The 18,648-nt window shown below is 47.8% G+C and overlaps 1 protein-coding gene across 1 annotated transcript in view; it reads left to right on the forward strand.

The window, feature by feature from the left end:
• Positions 1–18,446, forward strand: part of tsn (translin) — a 30,700-nt gene extending 12,254 nt beyond the window's left edge. The window contains exons 3-6 of the mRNA XM_070874352.1: positions 4,492–4,588; positions 7,726–7,841; positions 11,257–11,336; positions 17,833–18,446. Of these exons, the coding sequence (XP_070730453.1) occupies positions 4,492–4,588; positions 7,726–7,841; positions 11,257–11,336; positions 17,833–18,075 (536 nt within the window). The 3' untranslated portion in view covers positions 18,076–18,446. The remainder of the gene's footprint in view (positions 1–4,491; positions 4,589–7,725; positions 7,842–11,256; positions 11,337–17,832) is intronic.
• The last annotated feature ends 202 nt before the right edge of the window (positions 18,447–18,648 follow it).

Below are 18,648 nucleotides of genomic sequence, written 5' to 3' on the forward strand. Positions count from 1 at the left end.
GAATCTTTGGAATTCTCTACCTCAGAAAGCAGTAGAGGCTCAGTCATTGAGTATATTCAAGACAGAGGTCGATAGATTTTTGGATATTAAGGGAATTAAGGGATATGGGGACAGTGCAGGAAGGTGGAGTTGAGGTAGAAGAGGAGCCATGATCATATTGAATGGCAGAGCAGGCTCGAGGGGCCGAATGGCCTCCTGCTCCTAATTCTTATGTGCTACAACCGCCCCTTCCAAAACTCTCCCTCCTCTGACATCTTGTGCGTCCCCCTGCTTCACCCCAGCATTGGCCGCCCAGGTCCCTCCCTCTGAAAATCCCCATCCCAAAACCCTCTGCCTCCTCCTCCCTCCTCCTTTAAGACCCTCCTTAAAATGCCCCTCTTTGACCAAGCTTTTACATTACATAAGAATTAGGAGCAGGAGTAGCCTATTCGGCCCCTCGAGCCTGCTAGTCTATTACCCCCCAATCCCATGAGCCTTAATTTTGTTCAATAACTTCTTGTGTGGCACCTTATCGAATGCCTTCTGAAAATCCAAATACACCACATCCACTGGTTCCCCCTTATCTATTCTGCTAGATTTGTCAAACATGATTTCCCTTTCATAAATCCGTGTTGACTCTGCCCAATCCTATTATTATTTTCTAAGTGCCCTGTTACCACGTCCTTAATAATACATTCTAGCATTTTCCCTATGTCTGATGTCTCGCTAACTGGTTTGTAGTTCCCCGTTTTCTCTCTCCCTCTTTTTTTAAATAGTGGGGTTACATTAGCTACCTTCCAATCTGCAGAAACTGTTCTGGACTGTATGGAATTTTGGAAGATGACAACCAATGCATCCGCTATCTCTAACACCTTTTCTACCACCTCCTTCTTTGGCATGGTGTCTTTGTGTTTTTTTGAGCTCTGTGAAGCTCCTCGGGGCTCATTTACAATGTTAAAGCCTCTAGAAATGCATGTAATTGCTGTTTGTTGGGTCTCTGCATTCATGACTAATTCGGCTGTACAATGCAAATTGACCTGGGATTCAGGGCTATTACCCTCTCCTTTTCCTCAGTGGGCAGCGCACTCACTCGCCTCTGAGTCAGAAGGTTGTGGGTTCAAGTACCACTCCAGAGACTTGAGCACAGAAATCTAGGCTGACACTCCCAGTGCAGTGCTGAGGGAGTGCTGCACTGTCGGAGGTTGCCATCTTTCAGATGAGACTGGGTTTTTATCTGGTTTTTGCCTCTCCCAGGAGATCACATGGCTCCCGTTGGGGTGGAGTGTAGAATGTTTTAGTATAAGGGGTGATGCAGTTGTGTGAGGCAGATTGGTTGGTTGGACGGGGTGCTCTTTGCCTTTCCGTCATTGTTCATAGGTTTATATGTAACCTTTAGGGCTGCTGACCAAGGGCCGTGCGGACACGATGGGCTGGACTGGCCTCCTTCTGCGCTGTAAATTTCTATGTTTCTATGTTAAACCTAGGGCCCCATCTGCCCTCTCAAGTGGACGTCAAAGATCCCATGGCATTATTTTGAAAATTGCAGGGGAGTTATCCCTGCTGTCCTGGCCAATATTTATCCCTCAATCAACATAGCAAAAAACAGATTATCTGGTCATTATCACATTGCTGTTTGTGGGAGCTTGCTGTGCGCAAATTGGCAGCCACATGTCCCACATTACAACAGTGACTACACTCCAAAAGTACTTCATTGGCTGTAAAGCGCTTTGAGACGTCCGATGGCCGTGAAAGGCGCTATATAAATGCAAGTCTTTCTCTCCAGAAAAAGTAGGCAAGAAATTGTTGCTGGAAGCTGGATTATCTCAGCTTCAACACTGAAAGTGATCGAAGCGGATATTAAAAGAATATCGGTCCGCTAGTTTTCATTCTCTTCCTGTGGGGAAGTGCGTGGTTTCCAATCAGCAACTCCCCACAGTGGAGTCATTGAGAGAAGCTCGTTGCATGGGAACCTGCAGTGCCGTTCGTTGTTACTTTCTTGAAAGCAGCCCTCTGCTGGGATTGTGGCCCTTGACCAAAAAATAATCAACAACACATGGACCCAAGTTTCCCCAGGAGTTGCTCCATTTTTTTTTGGAGCAACTAGATTTTTTTGGAGTATCTTAAAAAATCGCAATTCTGCCCATTTAATTTGCTCCAGTGTAAGTGAGTGAGTTAGGTTTTTTTTTTAAGTTTAGTTTTTTTTTTCAAAAGAGGGCGTTACCAGCCACTTAGGCCCGTTTTGGCCATTTAAGCCAGTTTGGACAGGTAAAAGTTACTCCAAACTAGCTTAGGCCAGTGTTTGTGGCCGCACAGAAAAACCTTGCGGTGAGCTAAAAAATCAGCGCAGGTGAGTACATTTAAAGCACCAAAAACAAATAAAAAATACAAGGAAGCTGAGAGGACCTGCACCTAGCACCAAGACTTACAAAACACTAAACAACTAGATTAAAAATGGATTGGTAAACTAGCAAATACATTATAGCACGTCCTGTAAGTAAGAGTTTCAGCCAAACTATTTTACAGCATTCCTTTTGAAAGCAGATGAAGAGTAAACTTGAATGTAAATCAAACAAGAATTTAGGACCACATAATCAATCAATAAATAAACAAATAAAAAATAGAAGTCCTACCTTCAGCAAAGCTTTACTGCAGAAAAACACTAGCAGCTGGGTACTGTTGCTCAGAGTCTATACTGTCTCCTGCCCAGCTGCCGGGCAAATGGACCACCAGCGGCAGGAGACTGCAGCCTGGGACCCTTGGGTTTAGTCCCCAGTACTGGGAAGGAAGCATCAGCCCTGGTCGGTGATTAGAAAGGCTGGGGAGATGCCGTCGATTGGGAGACCTGGGGGGGTGGGGGGTAGTTACCGGTTCGACGGGAAGGCAGGGAGGCCTGTGAGCGGGTGGGGTGGGGAAGGGTCTCCACGTCCTTGGCCGTGCCGGGTTCTTTGACCTCCGACGCACCTCCCCTGGCTGTTGGGTGGGTAGGCATGCGGCTCCAGGCCATAGCTGGTGTCTGCGATCGGGAGGGGAGCTGACATCGGGAAGAACGGGGGGAGTCAGATGATTACAGGGGTCTGATCACGGGTGGTTTACAGGGTAAGCTTGGTGGGCCGGGGTAGCACTCCTGCTCCTTCTGACCCACAAGCAGTGCTGGAAAGATACTTAACCTGTTTCACGCAGCCGATCTCATCTCCCTTCTGGCTGGATAAGGCAGCGGGCCGCCGATGAGGGAGCTCATTCGGCCAGGGCTCGGGGTGGCGTGCTTTGAGCCTCTCCCACACAGTCTGCAAAGATTGTGGGGGGTGAGGAGCTACTGCACATGCGCGCGCACTCTAGCGCGCATGTGCAGAGGTCCCGGCACTGTTTTCACCGCCAGGACCTGGCTGTGCCCCCCCCCCCCCCCCCCCCGCTGCTTGTAATGCGCCACGCCAAGGGTCTGCAACGTTCCAGCAGCAGGGAGAATACCAAGGTAAGTTTCAGGCGCGGTTTTTCTTCTACAATGTCGGCGTACCTCCGTTCTAAGTGCTGGGGGGCAAACCTGGGCCCAGTGAGTGGTGAGAATGTGGAACTCGCTACCACAGGGAGTAGATGAGGCGAATGGCACAGATGCATTTAAGGGGAAGCTAGATAAGTGTATGAGTGAGAAGGGAATAGAGGTTAGAGTTAGATGAGGAAAGACAGGAGGTGGCTCGAGTGGAGCATAAACACCGGCGTGGGCTGATTGGGTCGAATGGCCTGTTCCTGTGCTGTATATCCTATGTAACAAGAACAGCGCCTTTCACAACCTCAGGATGTGCTTTTAAAGCCAATGAAATTCTTTAGAAGTTTAATCGCTGTTGTAATGTGAGAAAGGCGGCAGCCAATTTGCACACAGCAGGCTCCCACAAACAGCGACCTGATACTGACCAGATAATCTGTTTTTGTTATGTTGGAGATGAGAAGGTTGACTTATGAGGAGAGGTTGAGTAGGTTGGGCCTATACTCATTGGAATTCAGAAGAATGAGAGGTGATCTTATTGAAACATATGAGAATATGAGGGGGGCTTGAAAAGGTGGCTGGAGAGAGGATGTTCTCACTGATAGGGGAGACTCGAACTAGGGGGCATAATCTTCAGAATAAAGGGCTGCCCATTTAAAACTGAGATGAGAAGGAATTTCTTCTCTCGGGGTTGTAAATCTGTGGAATTCGCTGCCTCAGAGAGCTGTGGAACTGGGTTATTGAATAAATTTAAGACAGAGATAGACAGTTTCTTAACCGATAAGGAATAAGGGGTTATGGGGAGCGGGCGGGGAAGTGGACCTGAGTCCCTGATCGGATCAGCCATGATCGTATTAAATGGCGGAGCAGGCTCGAGGGGCCATATGGCCTACTCCTGCTCCTATTTCTTATGTTCTTATCTATGGCTTGATGGTGATGAACTTTATATTTTATAGTTTCAACCTGATAAGCCGCCCTATTTAATAAAGTTTTATATCAGTCCAAGTCATTGATTGTTTTATTTTTGTCTGCAGTACCAAATAAATGCCAGAAAGCACGGGAACATTTTAGCACTGTGAAGGTACATCTCGCGGAATTGAAGACCAAGTTCCCTGCAGATCAGTACTACAGGTTAGTGATCAAAATAAAAACGCAAGTGCTGGCGATGGAAATAAAAATGAGAAAGACTGAAAAGGAACAGTCAAGAGAAAAGTCGGGTTCATGTTTCGGGTGCTGCCCTTCCATCAGAACTGAAACATTTGCCTCCTCTGAGCAATGTCGCAGTGGATCAGTGCATCATAGAAATCTACAGCACGGAAGGAGGCCATTCGGCCCATCGTGTCTGTGCCGGTTACATACAGTGGATTTGTTTGACGTGCAGGGGACTTCCCGCTAAATCGCGCGGATCGCGCAGCGGTCCAGAGTCCTGCGCAGGCCGCTTGCTGGCTTATAAATGGAGAAAAAAAACACGCATGCGGGAAAATTTGAATGGGTCCAATTAAAGTGACCGCACACCCCAAAAAAGGTTGTGAATATTGGTCTGCGCCCCATCTTTCCTCTACATCGATACCAGCAGCCTGGTTTTCTGTTTTTACGACCGATTAGCAGCATGTATTTTTATCATTAGTTCTAAAATTTCAGTGGTTGTTGTGTTTGCCACGTAGAGTCCAGCCTGTGCCCATGATCCGAGGAATCGGATCACGGGCGTCGATACTTAACTCCATTCTGAACAGCCTCTCCTTAAAGCAGTTCATTATTCGTTCTCGAGGCGTGGGTGATGCTGGCAAGGTCAGCATTTATTGCCCATCCCTCCGTGCCCGGACGTTGCCCATCCCACCTTGCCCGGAGAAGGTGGTGGCGGGCCTTCCCCTTGAGCCGCTGTACGTGTTGTGCATTGTGGCGAGGCGGCCGTGCGCTGGGACCAACGCTCCCGGTAAGCCGCACAGCTCTCTGCCGGTCCCGCGCAGCCGGCAACCTGCTTTCCCTGTGTTAAACTTCGCGCGTGGACAAACCTGTGAATGGGCCGCGCACCCAAAACAAAATGACGGGAACGTTCGGACGTGCTCCGTTTACACTACGGGATGGATTTCAGAGCGCTGGCCGCCATGTGGAACAAATAGCACAGCCGTGAACCTGGTGTAAGATGATTCTGTCTTCCACTATCAGCCGTTGCGACACAGGCTGGGAATTGAACCGGGCAGTGTATTGTCTCATTAAGGGCACTGGGTCGACCAAATGAGCCATCACTTGAACCACGGGTTGCCGTAGTTACTCAGATAGGTTAAGGAGCTAAATCTATTTACTTTAGAACAAGCGGAGCCTTGAAGGCGACCCGATAGAGACTTATAAAATTACGACATCCCGGCTGGATTGCATGCCTATTGATAGGTTATTTTAGTTTGACAGGTTGGGGAGGACCAAGGGACACGAGTTTTAACATTCTCATCCTTGTTTACAAATCCCTCCATGGCCTCGCCGCCCCCTGTAATCTCCAGCCCCACAACCTCCCGAGATGTCTGCGCTCCTCTAATATTGCTCTCTTGAGCATCTCTGATTATAATCGCTCAACCATCGATGGCCGTGCCTTCAGCTGCCTGGGCCCCAAGCTCTGGAACTCCCCTCCCTAAACCTCTCTACCTCTCTTTCCTCCTTGAAGACGCTCCTTAAAACCTACCTCTTTGATCAAGCTTTTGGTCACCTGCGCGAATTTCTACTGGCTTGGTGTCAAATTTTTATCCCATGATACCCCTGTGAAGTGCCTTGGAATCTTTCACTATGATAAAGGCGCTATATAAATACAAGTTGTTGTTGTGGAAGAGTAGGAATAGACTGGGTGTTGGACGTTTCCTCTTTTCCCAGAGAGCCGTGAGTCTCTGGAATGTGGAACAAGGTGGGTGCAGAGAGGATATTTCCACTCATAGGGGAAACTAAAACTAGGGGACATAGTCTCAGAATAAGGGGCCGCCCATTTAAAACTGAGATGAGAAGAAATTTCTTCTCAGAGGGTTGTAAATCTGTGGAATTCTCAGAGAGCTGTGGAGGCTGGGTCATTGAATATATTTAAGGTGGGGATAGACAGATTTTTGAGCGATGATGGAGAAATGGTTATGGGGAGCGGGCGGGGAAGTGGAGCTGAGTCCATGATCAGATCAGCCATGATTGTATTAAATGGTGGAGCAGGCTCGAGGGGCCAAATGGCCCACTCCTGCTCCTATTTCTTATGTTCTTATTAATTCGGCATGTAGCCTGTCACCAAACCTGAGATCTTTCCTGTCCGTATGGCTCAGCTACTTACTAAGATAAACTTTCTGAGCTACTCCCAAAATGTGCGTGTTTTTTTAAAGAAAGAATTGCAACCTCCGGAGAGCACCTATTGATGGTGTAACCTGCCTGGGAAACTGGATCTGGTGTGAGGATTCGCTGCTTTTGAAAAAAAATTCACGTTGCTGGCAAGGCTGGCATTTAGTGCCCATCCCCAGTCAGAGGGCAGTTAAGGTTCAGTAACGTTGGTGTGGGACTGGAGTCACTTATTGGCCAGAACGGAATAAAGAAAGAAATAAAGACTTGTATTTATATAGCGACTTTCATGACCACTGGATGTCCCAAAGCACTTTACAGCCATTGAGGTACTTTTTGGAGTATAGTTACTATTGTAATACGGGAAACGCGGCAACCAATGTGCGCACAGCAAGCTCCCACAAACAGCAATGTGATGACGATCAGTGATGTTGGTTGAGGGATAAATATTGGCCAGGACTAAGGGGTTATGGGGAGCGGGCAGGGAAGTGGACCTGAGTCCATGATCGGATCAGCCATGATTGTATTAAATGCTGGAGCAGGCTCGAGGGGCTGTATGGCCTACTCCTGCTCCTATTTCTTATGCTCTTATGTATGACACCAGGGATAACTCCCCTGCTCTTTTCCAAAATAGTGCCGCCAAATCTTTTATGTCCACCTGAGAGAGCAGACCTTGGTTTACCCTCTCATCCGAAAGACGGCACCTCCGACAGTGCAGCACCTCCTTAGCGCTGCACTGGGAGCCTAGCACAAGTCTCGGGAGTGGGCATTAGTGAACTAGTTAGGCTTTTTTTTACAAACTGAATTAAAATTCTCAAACTACAGTGGTGAGATTTGAACGGGGGGGGGGGGGCGCGGGGGAGGATTCGCTGGATTATTAATCCCGTAACGTAACCACTAAACTACCTTGCAATCCGGGTTTCTTGAGTGCAGTCACGGACTCTTGCCTGATGCTGAATTTTGTTATCCAGGTTTAATGAGCACTGGAGGTTCGTGCTGCAACGCCTGGTCTTCCTGGCGGCGTTCGTGGTCTATCTGGAGTCGGAAACCCTCGTGACTCGGGATGCTGTTGCGGAAATACTAGGAGGTGCGTTACGCTACTGCTGCCTTACATCTGGTGTTGCTTTTATTGAGCTCTTGTAGCTGCGAGACAGCCCTCCTCCAGAAAGCTCCCGGTGCGCAGGGAAGACCGGGGTATGGTAAAGGCTCCTCCCGTGTGTTGGTGCGACATGCCACAGAGCTGTAGGGTGTGGACTACTTGTGCTGATTCCTAATCTGGCCATTGCCAGAGGAGAAGGGTGGCTAAGCCTGTTCCCAAAAGGAATGAATTCATAGAATCATAGAAACATAGAAACATAGAAAATAGGTGCAGGAGTAGACCATTCGGCCTTCGAGCCTGCACCGCCATTCAATGAGTTCATGGCTGAACATGCAACTTCAGTACCCCATTCCTGCTTTCTCGCCATACCCCTTGATCCCCCTAGTGGTAAGGGCCACATCTAACTCATAGAAATTTACAGCACTGAAGGAGGCCATTTCGGCCCATTGTGTCCGTGCCGGCCGACCAAGAGCTATCCAGTCTAATCCCACTTTCCAGCTCTTGGTCCATAGCCCTGTAGGTTACAGCACTTCAAGTGCACATCCAAGTACTTTTTAAATGTGGTGAGGGTTTCTGCCTCTACCACCCTTTCAGGCAGTGAGTTCCAAACCCCATCCACCCTCTGGGTGAAGAGATTTCCCCTCAAATCCCCTCTAAACCTCACCCCAATTACTTTAAATCAATGGTTGTTGGTCCCTCTGCTGAGGGAACTAAGCCCATCCTATCCATTCTATCTAGGCCCCTCATAATTTTATACACCTCAATCAGGTCTCCCCTCAGCCTCCTCTGTTCCAAAGAAAATTAACCCAGCCTATCCAATCTTTCCTTATCGCTAAAATACTCCAGTCCAGGCAACATCCTTGTAAATCTCCTATGTGCAATCACATACTTCCTGTAATGTGGTGACCAGAACTGCACGGAGTACTCCAGCTGCGGCCTAGCCAGTGTTTTAACCAGTTCAAGCATAACCCCCTCCCCTACTTTTGTATTCTATGCCTCGGCTAATAAAGGCATGTATTCTATATGCCTTCTTAACCACCTTATCTACCTGGCCTGCTACCTTCAGGGATCTGTAGACCTGCACTCCAAGGTCCCTTTGTTCCTCTGTACTTCTCAGTGTCCTACCATTTAATGTGTATTCCCTTGCCTTGTTAGCCTTCCCCAAATGCATTACCTCACACTTCTCTGGATTGAATTCCATTTGCCACTGCTAATTCATCACACGGGTTCCAGTTCCTCATTTTACCCGTTTATATTTTATTTATTTATTCATTCACGGGATTAGGGTGCCAGCATTTATTGCCCATTCCCAATTACCCTTTGAGACAACTGAATGTTTTGCTGGGCCACTTCAGAGGGCAGTTAAAAGTCAACCACATTGGGTCTGGAGTCACATTTAGGCCACACTGGCGTAAGGGTGGCACATTTCCTTCCCTGAAGGACATTTGTTGAACCAGATGGACTTTTACGACAATCCGGTAGTTTCATTGGTCAATCATCACTGACACAAACTTTTTATTTCAGATTTATTTAAATAACTGAATTTAAATGATAACTTACAGTTGCATTGCACTAAGTATCGTGCAAGGTGTGCCAGGGAATTGGCCAGCGGCGTGCGTGAAGTACATGTTCTGCCCTTTGATCCCCCCGCTGCCCCACTCCAATCACCCCCCTTCGCTGGATCGCGCTGGTGTACAGTTTTGCTGCCTTGCTGAAATAGGAACAGGAGGAGGCCATTCAGCCCCTCGAGCCTGCTCCACCATTCAGTGAGTTCATGGCTCATCTGTCTCTTAACTCCATCCACTCTATTCGCTCCTTGTCCCTCAACACTCTTGTCTCGCAAAAACCTATCACCCTCAGACTTAAAATTATTCATTGAGCTTGTGAGAGTTCCTCACTTCTACCACCCCTTGCCTGAAGAAGTGAATGAAACACAAAAGGATAGTATGCAGGTACAGCAAGAGATCAGGAAGGCCAATGGACTCTTGGCCTTTATTGCAAAGGGGATGGAGTATAAAAGCAGGGAAGTCTTGCTATAGTTATACAGAGTATTGGTGAGGCCACACCTGGAATACTGTGGACAGTTTTGGTTTCCATATTTACGAAAGGATATACTTGCTTTGGAGGCAGTTCAGAGAAGGTTCACTCGGTTGATTCCGGAGATGAGGAAAGGTTGAGTAGGTTGGTCCTCTACTCATTCCAATGAGTAGAGGACCAACCTACTCATATAAGGTTACGAGGGGGCTTGACAAGGTGGATGCAGAGAGGATGTTTCCATCGATAGGGGAGACTAGAACTAGAGAGCATGATCTTAGAATGAGGGGGCGCCCATTTAAAACTGAGATGAGGAGGAATTTCTTTTCTCAGAGGGTTGTAAATCTGTGGAATTCGTTGCCTCAGAGAGCTGTGGAAGCTGGGTCATTGAATGAATTTAAGACAGAGATAGACAGTTTCTTAACTGATAAGGGAATAAGGGGTTATGGAGAGCGGGCAGGGAAGTGGACCTGAGTCCATGGTCAGATCAGCCATGATCGTATTGAATCATTCCACAGGTTAACAACTCTCTGAGTGAAGATGTTTCTCCTCATCTCAGTCCTAAATGGCTTACCCCTTATCCTTAGACTGTGACCCCTGGTTCTGGACTTCCCCAACATCGGGAACATTCTTCCTGCATCTAACCTGTCCAGTACCATCAGAATTTTATATGTTTCTATGAGATCCCCTCTCATTCTTCTAAACTCCAGTGAATACAGGCCCAGTTGATCCAGTCATTCCTCATATGTCAGTCCTGCCATCCCGGGAATCAGTCTGGTGAACTTTTGCTGCACTCCCTCAATAGCAAGAGCATCCTTCTTCAGATTAGGAGACCAAAACTGAACACAATATTCCAGGTGAGGCCTCACCAAGGCCCTGTACAACTGCAGTAAGACCTCCCTGCTTCTATACTCATGGCTGATCTTTGACCTTAACTCCACTTTCCCACCCAATCCCCATATCCCTTGATTCCCTTAGTGTCCAAAAATCTATCGATCTCTGTCTTGAATATACTCAACGACTCAGCATCCACAGCCCTCTGGGTTGGAGAATTCCAAAGATTCACCACCCTCTGAGTGAGGAAGTTGCTCCTCATTGCAGTCCTAAATGGCCGACCCCTTATTCTGAGACTGTGAATTGGGTAACTACTTGGAAGGGGGAATATTTGCAGGCCTATGGGGAAAGAGCAGGGGAGAGTGGGGCTCATTGGATCGCTCTTTTAAAGAGCCGGCACAGGCACGATGGGCTGAATGGCCTCTTTCTGTGTTGTATGATTCTGTGAATTGTGCTGAATTTACATGTACTGTTTAACTGACTGAAGGTGCAATTGCCATGCCTAACACTAACTTTTTTTGGGTGTTGTATACAGTTGAAGTGCTCCGAGACAGAGGCTTTCATCTCGATATCGAGGATTATCTTTCAGGATTGCTGACCCTGGCTAATGAACTGGTAAGATACAATAATAAGAACATAAGATAAAGGAGCAGGAGTCCGCCATTCGGCCCCTCGTGCCTGCTCCGCCATTCAATAAGATCATGGCTGATCTACCTCAACTCCACTTTCTTTAGCTCGAGGAGCCAAATGGCCTACTCCTGCTCCTATGTCCTATGTAAAAGAGAGACGATTTAGAGGTGACTGATAGAGGTCTGAAAATCATGAGTGGGTTGGACAGGGGTAGATGTGGAGAGAATGTTTCCACTTGAAGCAGAGTCCAAAACTACGGTCCATAAATACAAGATAGTGACTAATCAACCCAAGGGAAGTGAGGAGAAATATCTTTACTCAGAGAGTGGTTAGAATGTGGAACTCGCTGCCACAGGAAGTGGTTGAGGCAAATAGCTAAGATGCTTTCAAAAGGAAACGAGGCGAGTACATGAGAGAAAAGGGCATATAAAGATCTGCTGAAAGGCTGGGACGAGGCAGATGGAGTGGGAGTAGACTGGTGTGGAGCATAAACGCCAGTGCAGACTGGTTGGGCCGAATGGTTGGTTTCTGTGCTGTATGTTCAATGTAATCTATGGAACGGGCGTCAGAAAGCAAGTGGTTTGTGGTCAAATGAACTGGTCCAATAACTGCTCCCGTTCAGTGATATTTTATAATATATTTCCAGCAGTGTTGGTTTTAGCAGTCTAAATGGAGAGGGATCTCAATGAGCTTGTTGTGTTGTGATCTAATTTCGATGGTTTAATTTTTTTTTATTCGTTCCTGGGATGTGGGCGTCGCTGGCAAGGCCGGCATTTATTGCCCGTCCCCAATTGCCCTCGAGCTGGGTCTTTGAATATATTTAAGGTGGAGATCGACAGATTTTTGAACGATAAAGGAGTCGAGGGTTATGGGGAGCGGGTGGGGACGTGGAGTTGAGGCCAGGATCAGATCAGCCATGATCTTATTAAATGGCGGAGCAGGCTCGTGGGGCCAAATGGCCTATTCCTGCTCCTATTTTTTATGAAGGTGGTGGTGAGCCATTTTCTTGAGCTGCTGCAGTCCGTGTGGTGAAGGTACCCCCACAGTGCTGGTTGGGAGGGAGTTCCAGGATTTTGACCCAGAGGAAACAGCGCTGATATATTTCCAAATCAGATGGTGTGTGTGACTTGGTGGGAAATGTGGAGGTGGTAGTGTTCCCATGCGCCTGCTGCCCTGGTCCTTCTAAGTGGTAGAGGTCGCGAGTTTGGGAGATGCTGCTGTAGAAGCCATGGCGAGTTGCTGCAGTGCATTTTGTAGATGGTGCGCACTGCAACCATGATATTATAGATTAACGCAGTCCGGGAGCAAGTTACGGACTGGAATCTGACTGAGCTACAGAATACCCATGAATGAGTTACTAGCTGTAGTCTAATCAAGGGTTGGAGACAGTCATTATCATCATCATCATAGGCAGTCCCTCAGAATCGAGGAAGACTTGCTTCCACTCTTAGAATGAGTCCTTAGGTGGCTGAACAGTCCAATACGAGAGCCACAGTCCCTGTCACAGGTGGGACAGATAGTCATTGAGGGAAGGAGTGGGTGGGACAGATTAGCCGCACGCTCTTTCCGCTGCCTGCGCTGGGTTTCTGCATGCTCTCAGCGATGAGACTCGAGGTGCTCAGCGCCCTCCCGGATGCACTTCCTCCACTTAGGGCGGTCTTTGGCCAGGGTCTCCCAGGTGTCAGTGGGGATGTTGCACTTTATCAGGGAGGCTTTGAGGGTGTCTTTGTTACGTTTCCTCTGCTCACTTTTGGCTCGCTCCAAGTAGAGCGCTTGCTTTGAGAGTCTCATGTCTGGCATGCGGACAATGTGGCTCGCCCAACGGAGCTGATCAAGTGTGGTCAGCGCATCAATGCTGGGAATGTTGGCCTGGTCGAGGCGCTAATGTTGGTGCGTCTGTCCTCCCAGGGGATTTGTAGGATTTTGCAGAGACATCGTTGGTGGTATTTCTCCATGTTGGCACGTAGGTGGCGTGTGAAGAGCAATATTGCAGTACCAGATATCTCCGGCCCTCAGTGAGTTGCGTAAATGTTCAATTTCACGGACGGCGCTGTGATTGTCTCTACAGGTCCGTCTGCCTTTAGATGGCATCCTGTCATCCTGTACCGACAGGGAGGATGCAAAGCTAAAGAAAAAAGCCCCCAACCCGTTCAGTCTCTCCCGATAGCTCCAATCTCTCAGTTCTGGTACCATCCTTGTAAATTAGTTAATCGGGTAATCCCCTTGTACATCACTTTAACCGGGGAGGCAGCAAAGAGCCTCCGTGTTCCAGGACTAGGGAGTGGGAGAAATGGGACAGGATCCCCTGCTGCCAATTACTGTGCACTGTCACATGCGGGAATATCTGATCATTCTCTTGTGATCTCTTAATCATCAATTACACACCATCTAATCAGTTGATTAGCATGTTAAATGAATGTTATTTGCAGTGTTACAGTAATTATTTTGTTTGCGTTTTCACTGCGCTCAATCCTATCCCTGCTCAAAAGTCCACATGCTGGGTTTATCCCTGCCAGTATGGGTACGGTAGTATAGTGGTGATGTTACTGGGCTAGTAATCCAGAGGCCTGGACTAATGATCTGAACAAGTGGGTTCGGATCTCCCTGGCAGTTTGCGAATTTGAATTCATAAGAACATAAGAAATAGGAGCAGGAGTAGGCCATTCAGCCCCTCGAGCCTGCTCCGCCATTCAGTAAGATCATGGCTGATCTGATCGTGGCCTCAACTCCACTTCCCTGCCCGCTCCCCATAAGAAGGAGGAACTGAGGGAAATCCTTATTAGTCGGGAAATTGTGTTGGGGAAATTGATGGGGTTGAAGGCCGATAAATCCCCAGGGCCTGTTGGTCTGCATCCCAGAGTACTTAAGGAAATAGCAGATGCATTGACAGTCATTTTCCAACATTCCATAGACTCTGGATCAGTTCCTATGGAGCGGAGGGTAGCCAATGTAACCCCACTTTTTTAAAAAAGGAGGGAGAGAGAAAACAGAGAATTATAGACCGGTCAGCCTGACATCGGTAGTGGGTAAAATGATGGAATCAATTATTAAGGATGTCATAGCAGCGCTTTTGGAAAGAGGTGACATGATAGGTCCAAGTCAGCATGGATTTGTGAAAGGGAAATCATGCTTGACAAATCTTCTGGAATTTTTTGAGGATGTTTCCAGTAGAGTGGACAAGGGAGAACCAGTTGATGTGGTGTATTTGGACTTTCAGAAGGCTTTCGACAAGGTCCCACACAAGAGATTAATGTGCAAAGTTAAAGCACGTGCATTTGGGGGTAGTGTGCTGACGTGGATTGAGAACTGGTTGGCAGACAGGAAGCAAAGAGTAGGAGTAAATGGGTACTTTTCAGAATGGCAGGCAGTGACTAGTGGGGTACCGCAAGGTTCTGTGCTGGGGCCCCAGCTGTTTACATTGTACGTTAATGATTTAGACGAGGGGATTAAATGTAGTATCTCCAAATTTGCAGATGACACTAAGTTGGGTGGCAGTGTGAGCTGCGAGGAGGATGCTTTGAGGCTGCAGAGTGACTTGGATAGGTTAGGTGAGTGGGCAAATGCATGGCAGATGAAGTATAATGTGGATAAATGTGAGGTTATCCACTTTGGTGGTAAAAACAGAGACAGACTATTATCTGAATGGTGACAGATTAGGAAAAGGGGAGGTGCAATGAGACCTGGGTGTCATGTTACATCAGTCATTGAAGGTTGGCATGCAGGTACAGCAGGCGGTTAAGAAAGCAAATGGCATGTTGGCCTTCATAGCGAGGGGATTTGAGTACAGGGGCAGGGAGGTGTTGCTACAGTTGTACAGGACCTTGGTGAGGCCACACCTGGAGTATTGTGTACAGTTTTGGTCTCCTAACCTGAGGAAGGACGTTCTTGCTATTGAGGGAGTGCAGCGAAGGTTCACAAGACTGATTCCTGGGATGGCAGGACTGACATATCAAGAAAGACGGGATCAACTGGGCTTGTATTCACTGGAGTTCAGAAGAATGAGAGGGGACCTCATAGAAACATTTAAAATTCTGACGGGTTTAGACAGGTTCGATGCAGGAAGAATGTTCCCAATGTTGGGGAAGTCCAGAACCAGGGGTCACAGTCTAAGGATAAGGGGTAAGCCATTTAGGACCGAGATGAGGAGAAACTTCTTCACCCAGAGAGTGGTGAACCTGTGGAATTCTCTACCACAGAAAGTTGTTGAGGCCAATTCACTAAATATACTCAAAAAGGAGTTAGATGTAATCCTTACTTCTAGGGGAATCAAGGGGTATGGCGAGAAAACAGGAATGGGGTACTGAAGTTGCATGTTCAGCCATGAACTCATTGAATGGCGATGCAGGCTCAAAGGGCCGAATAGCCTACTCCTGCACCTATGTTTCTATGTTTCTAACCCTTTACTCCCTTATCATTCAAAAATCTGTCTATCTCCACTTTAAATATATTAAATGACCCGCCTCCACAGCTCTCTGGGGCAGAGAATTCCAAAGATTCCCAACCCTCTGAGAGAAGAAATTCCTCCTCATTTCCACTTTAAATGAGCGACCCCTTATTCTGAAACTATCCACCCTAGTTAGATTCCCCCACAAGGGAAAACATCCTCTCTACATCTACCCTGTCAAGCTCCCTCAGAATCTTATACGTTCTTCCAAACTCCAATGAGTATAGGCCCAACCTGCTCTTCATAAGTCAACCCCTTCATCTCAGGAATTAACCTCGTGAATCTTCTCTGAACTGCCTCCAATGCAAGTATATCCCTCCTTAAATAGGGAGACCAAAACTGTACGCAGTACTCCAGGTGTGGTCTCATTTCAGTTCATTAAATAAATCTGGAATTAACAAGCTAGTATCAGTAAAAGTGACCATGAAACTACCAGATTGTTGTAAAAACCCAACTGGTTCACAAATGTTCTTTCGGGATTGAAACCTGCCCTATATGTGATTCCTATAGAGCAGCAGCAATGTGGTTGATGTTGAAAAGGCCTAGCAAGTTATATCAAACCACGACAAAAAAATAATCACCACACGGAATGCAGCTCATCACCACCTTTTCAAGGGCAATGAGGTATGGACAATGAATGGGGTTGTTTTCTTTGGAACAGAGGAGGCTGAGGGGAGATTTAATTGAGGTGTATAAAATTGTGAGGGGTCTAGATAGGAAGGACCTATTTCCTTTAGCAGTGGGGGCAATAACCAAGGAGTGCAGCTTTAAAGTAGTTGGTAGAAGGATTAGAGGGGAGATGAGGAAAAAGAAATTCACCCAGAGGGTGGTGGGGGTCTGGAACTCACTGCCTGAAAGGGTGGTAGAGGCAGAAACCCTCATCACATTTTTTTAAAAGTATTTGGATGTGCACTTAAAGAGCTGTAACCTGTGGGGCTGTAACCGAGTGCTGGAAAGCGGGATTAAGCTGGATAGCTCTTTTTCGACCGGCACGGCATGTTGGGCCAAATGGCCTCTTTCGGTGTCATAATTTTTCTATGATTCTATGAAATGCTGGCCTTGCTAGTGACACCTGGGTGGGGGGAGGGCGGGCAGAGAACATTGAACGAGTGTGGCCAATAGATGCGATCCCCATTTAATCTTCGGCCTTCCCGAGGAGAGAGTGTCCAGGCGGCACTTGCTCAGAGTGAGGGGTCAAGGATAAACTTGGGAAGTGGGGGGGGAAATCGGCCAGAATTCCTGCTGCTGTCCGTAGCCCTTGCTAGACAAGTGCCCGTGTGTGAATGTGATGCGAGGACAGGAATGGGCTCGGCCCTTATAGAATATACAGCACTGAAACGGCCCAACTGCTCCGTGCCAGTGTTTATGCTCCACACGAGCCTCCTCGCTCCCTTCCTCGTCTAACACTATCATCTTATCCTTCTACAGGTACAACGTCTCAAATCCGGCTGTCCGAAAATCAGAATTGTCCAAAAACTGGGCATTTTTGCGAAAATCCCATTTGATATTCAGTAAAATAAAATCCGGAATTTTTGTCCAAAAGACCAGCGGGCCGGACTAGTTATCTGCTTCGCCACTGTCTCAAATGGTGTGCGATCGGTCAGAGCCTTGCCAAATAACCCTCGACCCGGCCCGACCTGTCACCCTTCCCTGACCCACGCCACCATTAGCACTTTGTCTGTCTCAGTAGCATACGCACCCTCTTGATTTTCGTGTCCGAAATCTGGAAAAATCGGCACGGTCTTGGTCCCGAGGTTGTCGGATATGAGACGTTGTACCTGTATTCCTTTCTCTCTCGTTGTGTTTTAGCTAGTTTCCCCTTAAATGCATCCACGCTATTCTCCGCAACTACTCCCCGTGGCGGCGAGTTGCACATTCTCGCCACTCTCTGGGTAAAGAAGTTTCACCTGATTTCGGTTAATGGGAAGGGCGATAAAGCGGGTTGGTTAAGACATCCGCTCCTGTAATAACGCACCGTTTCCCGTTCTCTCTCTCTCTCCTCCCCCCCCCCCCCCCCCCCCCCCGCTCGCCGGGCAGTCGAGGCTCGCTCTGAACAGCGTCACCGCCGGCGACTACTCCCGGCCCCTCCGCATCTCCTCCTTCATCAACGAGTTGGATTCCGGCTTCCGCCTGCTCAACCTGAAGAACGACTCCCTGCGGAAGCGCTACGACGGCCTAAAGTACGACGTGAAGAAGATCGAGGAGGTGGTGTACGATCTGTCGATCCGGGGGCTGGGGAAGTGCGACGAGCCTGCCGAGGGCAAGGTGGTGGAAAAATAACGTTGGGGCAGTGGGTTGGGAGGGGGATCGGTTATTGACGGACATTGTTTACCATGTAACCATGGTGTCGGGAGACGGGCAAGGTGTTGGTTACACCGTGGCTCTGGCCGAAGGCAAAGATGAAATGATTCCATGCTTCCGGGATCTCGTGTTTAAAGAGGTTTAATTCCCCCTCTGTGTTAAGGGGGTTGCAAGCAGCCTTATTTTTTTTTTCCCCGCAAGAGAAAAATCTATGACTGTAGTCTGTAAAGTGCTGAGCTTTCCTGGAAATGTACAATTCATCCCACCCTCGCCACTGAAGTCGGGCCATGTTAGTCATTTAACTTCAGTTTAGCCTTTTATGTACTGCGAATAAAAAGAAGTAAATCTTGCATTTCGAGTGTGCCTTCGACAACAATAACAACTTGTATTTATATAGCGCCTTTAACGTAGTGAAACGTCCCCAGGCACTTCACAGGGGTATTATGAGAAAGAAAAAATTGACACCAAATTAGGTGACCAAAAACTTGGTCAAAGAGGTAGGTTTTAAGGAGTGTCTTGAAGGAGGAAAGAGAGGCGGAGAGGTTTAGGGAG

The sequence above is a fragment of the Pristiophorus japonicus genome, chromosome 3 (assembly GCF_044704955.1).
Source record: "Pristiophorus japonicus isolate sPriJap1 chromosome 3, sPriJap1.hap1, whole genome shotgun sequence".
Classification (NCBI taxonomy): Eukaryota; Metazoa; Chordata; class Chondrichthyes; family Pristiophoridae; genus Pristiophorus; species Pristiophorus japonicus.